The 9403-nt window shown below is 38.9% G+C and overlaps 1 protein-coding gene and 2 long non-coding RNA genes across 4 annotated transcripts in view; 2 read left to right on the plus strand and 1 right to left on the minus strand.

Moving 5' to 3' along the window:
- Positions 1-2529, plus strand: part of LOC103380229 (uncharacterized) — a 10779-nt gene extending 8250 nt beyond the window's left edge. Inside the window, exons 6-8 of the long non-coding RNA XR_003049940.1 lie at positions 106-341; positions 1516-1651; positions 1687-2529. This is a non-coding gene — a long non-coding RNA (uncharacterized LOC103380229). The remainder of the gene's footprint in view (positions 1-105; positions 342-1515; positions 1652-1686) is intronic.
- On the minus strand, positions 1680-6555 carry ppcdc (phosphopantothenoylcysteine decarboxylase). Of its 2 annotated transcripts, none has more exons than XM_008312079.3 (5): positions 5128-6555; positions 3494-3589; positions 3150-3278; positions 2866-3034; positions 1680-1806 (listed from the first exon to the last, which is right to left on the minus strand). In XM_008312079.3, exons 1-5 carry the CDS (start codon positions 5314-5316, stop codon positions 1724-1726), a joined length of 666 nt encoding a protein of 221 aa, XP_008310301.1. In that variant the 5' UTR covers positions 5317-6555; the 3' UTR covers positions 1680-1723. The 2 variants fall into 2 exon arrangements, with proteins under 2 accessions (XP_008310301.1, XP_024912258.1); XM_025056490.1 differs by lacking the exon at positions 5128-6555 and adding an exon at positions 4480-5114.
- A 605-nt stretch (positions 6556-7160) lies between these two features.
- LOC103380231 (uncharacterized) lies at positions 7161-9226 on the plus strand. The gene is made up of 4 exons (XR_521649.3): positions 7161-7316; positions 7585-7674; positions 8088-8159; positions 8554-9226. It is a non-coding gene; the product is annotated as an uncharacterized LOC103380231 (long non-coding RNA).
- The last annotated feature ends 177 nt before the right edge of the window (positions 9227-9403 follow it).

Below are 9403 nucleotides of genomic sequence, written 5' to 3' on the forward strand. Positions count from 1 at the left end.
CAATTCTGAAAATCATTTGCTTTTCTAATTAATCCAAGAAGGTTGAACAAAGAGAGGGAACACAGTGCCAACTTCTTCCTATCAGTAATCTTTTTTTGGCCATAGTAGTGAGAAGATGGTGTTTACTCCCATTATCCCCGGACACATGGGTCGCACTCTCCCCCACAGCGACACTCCCATCCTCCCTCTCTGGCTGATGTAATGCACCTCTGGCCTCATTTGCAGAAATCTGCGTCAGCCAATAGCTGCAGGACAAATTATGGCTCAGGGAAACATGCTTTTCAGCTGTGGAGCCACTCACACAACTCCACGTCCTGCAAATGCAACAAGTTATCCCACAGGTAATTTGCATGGCAAATTTTTCCTGCTCATTTTCTATTTGCCAAACACATTGTATAGGGGAAACATCGGGAGACAACAACTTACAGAACAAGTGACGAGTAAAAAATTAGTAAACAAAACAGAATGGAAGAACAGAGAAATTGTCTTGCATGACCCTTTCTCTCAGCCCTCCTCTCATTGGTCACCAAACTCTGTGCATTTCCTTTTTTGGACACATTCTGAATCTCCAGATGTCATCAAAATACATGTTGAAGGTTTTAGCGGTGACAGAAAGGGGAGACAACAAACCAGAGGAAAGACTTTAATGAATCAAACACACTATTACCTAAACAGATAACAGTGTTAATATGTCGACCTGTAGATCACTCACAGCTAACAACTCAATGCATTGGTATGAACCACGTACTGTACAGTATGCAGCGATGACATGACAGAAAGGGCGTACCACTAAACGTTAGCACATCTGACAAAGTGTTTTTTTCAGTCAGCCTTAGTCACTGCTGTAGTGTGATTTTTTTTCACACTACAGCAGTGTCAGCCTTAGTCACTGCTGTAGTGTGAACCTACAACTGTCTGTCTTGGTTTGACACCATCCCACTGGTCTCCCCATGATATAATCCAGCGCCAGCGTTCCCCTGGTCAAGGTTAGGTGTTAGAGTCTGGAAGGCTTCAATAAGATAAACATGTTTGACACTGTTGTCAACCAAGTGTCTCTTTGGCCTGTCGCTAAACTAACACCATGAGCCTCACTGGTTCGTCAATCTGCCTGGAAGAAAACGGCTCAAAGACCCATTAAATATAACAATCACTATAAAAAATGTAAGGTTAAAAATTATAATTATTAAATAATTCTAATGATTAATTATTAAAGGTTAATAATTAAAAAGTACTGAGTAGACCACAGTGAGACTTTTATTTCCAACACATTAGGACATGAGAGAGTGTAAAACAGATGGCAGTTATTTTCATAATAAAATAGAAAACCTGTTCAACCTGAATCTGGGTGTTGTGAAAAATGACAAGCATCGCGTCTTATTAACGGCACTCAAAATGTTTTTGTTGCATGCTGAAATAAAATGTAGTTTTCCCTGTAGCAGTTCATTGATTTCATACATGCAACACACTATAGTATTTTTATACAGAGCATAAAGGTTTTAATTATTGTCATTCCAGATGTCAGAAGAGATTTGTGGCTGGATTTGTGAAAAGGTGTCCAAATGGCGAGTGTTTTAGTAGTTGCCGACCTTTGCCCTGGACGGTTCACCAGCTCATCACAGCGCCACGTATGGAGACACAATCCTAGAAAGAGGTCGAAATAACCAGTCCTCTCAGAGGTCGAAAGAGGTCGAAATAACCAGTCCTCTCCTATTGACGTCCATCTCTACTCAGACGACTCATCTGGTTTGTGAAGGTACTGTCTGACAGCACTGACGATGGTGGACACCTCTGCCATGCCACCTTTACCTGCAAACAAAGACATTTATGAGAGTTCTTTTAGACCAAGGCCAGTCCAGAGAAATCTGCATTTCAGAAAACGACACTACTTGATTACACAGTGTACAAAAACAAATGTTGTTGTAACAATTTCCTGTTAGAAAATCTTTGGGAGATCATGATTTGAATGAACAATATTCATCCAAAATGCACAAATGTGGGCCTGATCTGGCCGTGTCCCATAATCATGAAGTAGTCAGTGATTTCTAAAATTCATCCAAGGTTTTTTTGTAAAAGTGAAGTCACGTCAGTCTAAGTCATTAGGCCACGTCAAACAGGTGAGCACCCAGGACTTTGGCCAATAATCAGATATGACAGGGCGGTAACCACAGCTGTGGTGACACACCCACACGTTTGGCTCCAAGGATATGGTGCCAACTGCCAAGTAACAGTTGCAGGCACTAAACACTGACTCTAAGTGACCTAATTATTTCCAATTAACCTTAGAGTACATTCAGGGCATTGACAAACCCACTGGGCAGGTTGTCAACATGGCAGTGTACGCCTTTTGTAATCATGTGTTATTTTCACAGAGGTTACTCCCTTTATTTAGCAGATGCGATCATTCCCTGTAACTGCTTTATGACTGACATCTGACTAACTTCCTGTGACACCTGTCTGTACATGCTGGCCTCTTTGTATTACAATGAGTAGTAGTAGTATGATATTATAAACATTTTTTCTTCAGGCGTACAACACTTCTCCTTCTTGGATAGGCTAATATCAGGGGACTACAACCCATGGCTACCGGGGCCACATGTGGCTCTTTGGCATCATATTTCACTGGTGCATCAACTTGAACAGTATTGTATGAAGACAGCACGTGTTCGATGTTGCATTAAAATGTTAGCTTGCTTGCAAGTAGCTAATCAATATCATCAAGATCAGGTGTGTAATTTGTTAATTTGCTGTAGGTTGGCCTGCCTGCACTTAGAATATATCATTATTTTAGAAAAAAGGCAGTCTTGCTTTACATTTATATAAAGCAAAAAAACACATTTTAAATGTTTATCAGTATCTAAAACCCACCTTCATCTCCACATGCTAGCTTCTTAGAAACACAGGGGATTTCCACATATCCAAACTCTCTAAGCCTGGATACCTGCTGGGCTGAAATGGGATGCTGCCACATGAACGTATTCATGGCAGTGCAGAAAAGGAGGGGTCGACTCGTGTCCCAGGCTCTTACCACACAAGTCTTTTTTTAAAAAAAGAAAGAAAAAGGAAAATAGTAATCAACTCAGTGTATAAATTCCACAGAGTGAGAGGAAATATTATTTTTTCCAAAATAGTTCAAGATTTTAATCACTCACAAGTAAGTTGTCACAAATTCCATTTGCAATTTTTCCAAGAGTGTTGGCATCCAGTGGGGCAATGACAAGTAGGTCAGCCCAGCGCCTGAGTTCAATGTGCAGCACAGGGTCAGACATCTGTGTCCACATCTACACCAGAGAAAAAACCATCAGCAAACTCTTTTACACATTATCTGTGAGATGTGAGCCTGAGAGATCATTTTCATTACAGCATTGTCCACACTGAATGAAAACACTAACACAAGAGACACAATATTTTCATGAAACAGTCAATGTTTCTGTCAATGTGCTCGAGGCTTTGTTTTCTGATGATAACGCCTCATCTTTCTCACACCAATTGTTACCTCCCACTCATCCTTTTCACTGTAGATTTTTACTGGCACGTTTGCAGCATTGTAGAAATGCTTGGCGTGTTCCGTAGTGACCACTCTCACATCCACCTGCAGCAGAAAACAGAACTGTAACTGTAATACCGCTAACATGCAACACAGAGTTTTTAGTACCAGTAATTAAATATTTGAATGAATGAAATTCAAGGAAAATTCATTAAATGAATCAAATTCATCCAATGTATTTTAATGAATATTCATTTTAAACACTCCCATAGGATAAAAAACGGGTTTGGTGTTTTATGACCAGAGTTAAAACAGCAAGCTATTCCTTTTTATTGGCTCTCCCTTATGGGAGTGCTATAATGGATGGCCTGTCTCAACCTGGTAGTATGTATCTTGCCAACTCTAGTACTATCTAGCTTCGTCAGTCTTCACGTCCTCCTTCACTCGTAAACTCTTGTCTTCCTGTCATATTTTTCTTTAATAAAATCTGAAAACTTTATGACCAACAATTTTATGCAGCCTTTGTCCTAAGCACATGTCCGATCCCCATTTCTTTTTATTGAAAACCTGCTCGACCTAAACTGTAGGGCTGTTACGTTTCATCCTTCCCGTTTCCTCGTGCTGCCCTCTTCCGACACATTTCACACATTACCCCTTAAAATATCGCCTCTACAGTCAGCGTGGACTCTTCCATTCGAGTCCAACTACTTTTACAAGTGTTGAGATTCTCAGATATAAGAAAAATGTAAAAGCAAGGACCATAAACGCCCACACAGGCATGGGAAAAGTGGTGTGTCCTTCACTAGGGCAGCAAGACCTAAAACACCTGGCCTCGGTACAGATAAGTCAGACAAGAAGAAATAATTAATGAGCAGGGTGTACATTAGTTATCTCAAACACGGTAGGGTTCCGAGCAGATAAAAAGAATGAAGACATAGTTGAAGGCAATGTCCGACATTAGTCAAATATATGTTTGTTAGATTAAATGAACTTACATTCGCTTCCATTACAGGCACTGGTCTTTGTTGGTACAGTTACGCTATATCACATCAATTACTGTTTTTAAAGGAATTATAAAAATATCAAATTACGTTTTCATAGAAAAAGAACCGTAGACTGTTATGCTGTTATATTCGAAACAAAATCCCAGATGGAGCTGTTTGGCTTATACATATATCTAATGTGTTTACACTGCGCAACGAGAAAAAAAAGTTAAAGTTTAATAACTAAAAAACAGATTCCGTCCATACAAAATAAAAGTATTCACCTTTGTTTATGCGTTATTTATGCGATTATCTTTTAGAGGCATCACTGTTTACACAGCAGTTAGTTCTACAGAAGATTGACTTTTTACTTTATAAAACGTAATAACCATCTGTCATTTAAAGAAACTTTCATTTTCTCATGACTTTGTACCAGGTTTGGTTTTTGTTACAGTACTATGATATCGTTATAACCCGTATCAGCTCTCGCCTGTGTAAACGAGATGATTATCACCTTCGTTCCACTTTTCTTTTCTTTTTTTTAAAGATTGTGTTTTGCATTCTTGTTCCATTTTTGCATGTTCTTACAGTGTCAATACGCACGTCATGCCAATACGTGGATTCTAGATAAAAAGTGTATTACAAGACTAAGCAGCTCACCCCAGATAGCTGAAGAAGCTCTGTGACTAGAATAGGCAGCTTCACAGCTGCCACGCTACCAGTTACTCCAACAAGGACACGAACTGTCCCAGGAGTTTTCACCAAGTCCTGTTTAACCAATGTATCATGATCTGTCTGCATTTTCTGTGTCGTATTCGTAGCATCACACCGGAAAAACTCCAGTTCCATTACTTCCGTAAAGTCCAACAGCTAAACGAATCAGAGGAGAGAAGTGTTGTGACGCTTAGGTGTCGTGCGCGAGCACATTAAGGCACTAACCGTTTGTGACCGCGCTCTTGCAAAGAATATTCTGGGTATTCGCTGAAGATGATTGTGTTACTTAGCAGTGAATCCCACTTATTGTCTACCAGAATATTAACCTGGATAAAGGCTGCGTGAGAAAAAAAACAGACAAACAAACAAAACAAAACAACAACAACAAACAGGAATAACAAAAATGACACTCATACCGCTTGTTTACTGGGCTAAACGCCACAAAGAAATTTACTTGCGAGTGGAGCTGGTAGATGTTAAATTGAGCGCGTGTCATTAATGTGGCCAGAGACAGGGCTGGGCAGTTTTAGTGTCCATTAACAAAGAACGTCTGTAAAGTCCCTCCAGTACTGGTTTGTCTTTATGTCAGAACTTATTACAACGACATGTACATTATAATGATCACTCAATTAAAACCTTCATTATAACAATTACACAGCATAATATTTTTCCACGATTACTTCCGTATCGTGATGCATTCTTGAAAATTTGACATTAGGGAGCGGAAAGTTCTGCAGTATTTCAGAAACTTCCATTGGCTGCACAATTTTGAGTAACTCACAAGGCCTTCAGAAAACTTCAGAGCGCCTGAGTGGCTAATCGGGACATTCAGAAGTTTTTCCGATGGGCTAGCCCATGTCAATCTCGGTTTGGGCCACTTGGGTCATGGGCATAATTTAAACACGTATCTGTCACAAATATCCAGTTTCAAGATGGAAAAAACTATATATACAGAATTTAAAAGTGTAATATATTGTAAGAATCGGACACTTGCTTTACACTTCAGTGAAGCTTTATTGATGAACAGAAACCAAGTCTTGCTGTTTAGCCACAACTCACGCTTTATCTCCACAACAATAACAGTGTAACTTTCTTTAGTTAATCTGGTTCTCACACCGCGCATTCCCACACATGCGGCGCAGAGAGGTGACACAGACAGTTGAGGAGGATAGTGGGTTGTCATATATGGAGCCATAACTTTCTACTGACCCTTTCAAGCACTCAAGTTGCATGTGAGCAGAGCTTCTCTGCATTAAAATGGGCTACGAAGCTCACTGTCTCAGGAACTCTTGGAGGCCTTCATGTTAATGTACACAGAGAAGGAAATTCTCATGTAGCCTATATTGGCAATGATATTGTCATTAATAAACTTGCAGAAACCGGTGCTTTGCTTAGGAGGATTTTGATGCTGAAAGTAGCCCACTAAATATGTGTAAAGCTACTTGAGAGTTTAGTGTAAACCTAACAATAGCACACCTTTCTGTTGGGAAGACAAATGCAATTGTGATTTCAAATGACTGCTCCTCTACAAAGATAAATACATTTTCTTCTTTATCAGATTGTTTTACCTTTAAAATATTTATCTGATTTTAATTTGAAATTAATCATTGTGAAAGTGCAGTGTTTTCTGTTAACCCAATAAAAAGGCAAAATGGGACGGGTTTGGGCATGAAACTCTCGGGGGGCCCACTCTGGCTCTGCATGTAGATATATATACAGTATATATAACTGAAATGACTATTAACTAAAAAACTATTTTAATCGGGGGGCCCACTCTGGCTCTGCATGTAGATATATATACAGTATATATAACTGAAATGACTATTAACTAAAAAACTATTTTAAATTATTTTGTATTTAAATTATTTATTTTTGTAGATTTTCACTAATAAGCATTTCTGTTACAGTCGTCAAAACACGCTCTTTTTTATCAAAGTTCTAAGAGACTAAAACAAGTCAAAAAAGAATGTGAATGTCAGCCGTCGACTGTAGGGGGCGCGCTGATGTTGGAACGTTTGTATAACGGAAATAGGAATACGTTGTACTGTACTTACTTCCGGTTGCGGATCCTGCGCATGAAATACGAGTGTTAGCCGTTTAGGCTTCCAGGTGACTTCATCTGACTGATTAATATGGTGGGTTTTTGAAAACATTTGTCGGTTGTATTTTGTTTGAAATGGTAGTCGTTCGGTTGTGTGTATGATATATAATGCAATTTACGCTAGCATATGCGTCTCGGCAGCTAACGTTAGCTTTTGTCAGAAGTTAGATTCGTAGTTAGTTTTTCGTCCCATATAATGAACATAAAGTTGTCGTGGTAAATGAGAAATTGGCCTTTGACGGGAGTTTGAACTGTTCTGATGCATTTTGAAATGAACTTGCAAATATTGCTTTTCTGTACAGAAACACATCCTACTGCAGGGCCACGAACGGTCCACCACTCAGATGAAGTTCGACGGAGAAGGAGACCTGTTTTCCGTCGCCAAAGATCCAGTGAGTGACACGAAATGTTTGAATTTAACAAGTGCCACCAATGACTGTAGGATAGTATTTATTTCGACGTCAAAAATATAGAATGTCAACGTGGAGCTACACGACTCTGCTAGTCGAGTAGCAGAGTAATCTTCTGATAGTTTTCACTTGCAGTTGTGTTACAAACATAAGGCTATAGGCTCTATAGTGTGTATGATATATAAATACTGTAATCATGAAAAGGGGACACGACTAAGGCCAGTGGAATTGATTTATTTTCATTCAGATTAAAAGGAAAGTAGTGCAACATGGAATTCTTCCTATAGGTTATTGGTGGCACCAGTAATGTAGAGCAAACCAATAATTTGTGAAGCAAAGCCACGATTGCATTGTAGCCTTTTAATATTTACCTTCAACAATGTCTCCCCACACAGGTGGCCAATGTGTGGAACGACTCGGTACCTACAGCGGACACATAGGAGCTGTACAGTGCGTCGACTGTGACTGTATCCTTTGATGTCATTTAGCTGCTGTATTCTGTCGTGTCCTCACCAGGGATGTCTTAAGTCGATATCTCTAATAATTAGCAATATGAAGGCCCTAACATTTCCTGAGTAATGTCAGAAAATATAACTAAAGTGAAGGTGAACTCAAACAATAAACGCAATAAAGAAGGGAAGACTGACATACTGCAACAATGTTATGACATTAAATGTTATGTTATCATGGAACAGCACAGTGTTGTGAAACCAATAAAAGCATAAAAATGATCATATTGTGATGAATTGTCTGACAGTCATTGTACCAAGTAAATGTGTAATCATGACACAGTTGACCCTAGCCTACGCTCGTGAGTTGCTGCCACGATACATGCTACGTTCCCTAACTGGCTCTTCTCAGGGGGACACCAAAAATGTCTTGACAGGATCAGCCGACAACAGCTGTCAACTGTGGGACTGCGAGACCGCAGGTTGAAAAGAAAATGCCTGTGTTTACATAGATAGAAGTTTCTGAATCCCTCGGGAGTTCCAGCAGCAGTACAGCATCAATAAAAATGCACAAATAGGTAAAATGCAAACATGAGTAGCAGCACACTGTCAATGAATATGGGACATCTGAACAGTGGATGTTAGTAGATGAGTCTGTTAGTCGAAGTAGATAGAGTAGTGTTATTAGTATGAGTACATAATTATTGTTGCCATGTGTGGTGTAATGTGGTGCAATCTCAATTATTATATGTTATATTTTTGTTATTCTAAATTAAATTATGTGTATGTATAGCAAAGTACACATTATACACATACTGTATACCTATGATAGGTATATATAAGCAGCACTAGTATAATTATAAGGATGTTATGTGAACAAGTATATAAAATAAATATATAATATATGAAATACTGGATATGCACAGTGTAAATAGTTGAGTAATGAAATTAAATAAACTGTAAGCTATATAAGTGGTTCCAGCAGACATATTAGTAGACATAGTGTTTAAATGTATTTTGGTGTTTAATTTTATGTAAATATAATGAATATATGTACGGGTATTAAATGATTGTACCGACCTTCAGCCGCTGTTACCGTGTGTAACAGTTTTTCTGTCCGGTGTGAAACTAGTGATGTAAACAGATCTCATTGGGAAATGGATGATGGACGCAGTAATTTGAACGACGTGACATTGGTTTTGCAAAATTGCAAATCTATTGTATATAGCTTTACACTTTGCACAATTAATCATTTTCGGACA

Source organism: Cynoglossus semilaevis, chromosome 6, assembly GCF_000523025.1.
Source record: "Cynoglossus semilaevis isolate Cse_v1.0 chromosome 6, Cse_v1.0, whole genome shotgun sequence".
Taxonomy (NCBI): Eukaryota; Metazoa; Chordata; class Actinopteri; order Pleuronectiformes; family Cynoglossidae; genus Cynoglossus; species Cynoglossus semilaevis.

What these genes read in the sequence shown, in the direction of transcription:
- ppcdc (XM_008312079.3), bottom strand. Translation starts at nt 5,316, where the DNA reads ATGGAACTGGAGTTTTTCCGGTGTGATGCTACGAATACGACACAGAAA. An exon ending in AGCTTCTTCAGCTATCTGGG is followed by an intron (nt 3,590 to 5,127) that starts GTGAGCTGCTTA and finishes TTTCTGCTGCAG; the next exon opens with GTGGATGTGAGAGTGGTCAC. An exon ending in GCTAGCATGTGGAGATGAAG is followed by an intron (nt 1,807 to 2,865) that starts GTGGGTTTTAGA and finishes CTTTGTTTGCAG; the next exon opens with GTAAAGGTGGCATGGCAGAG.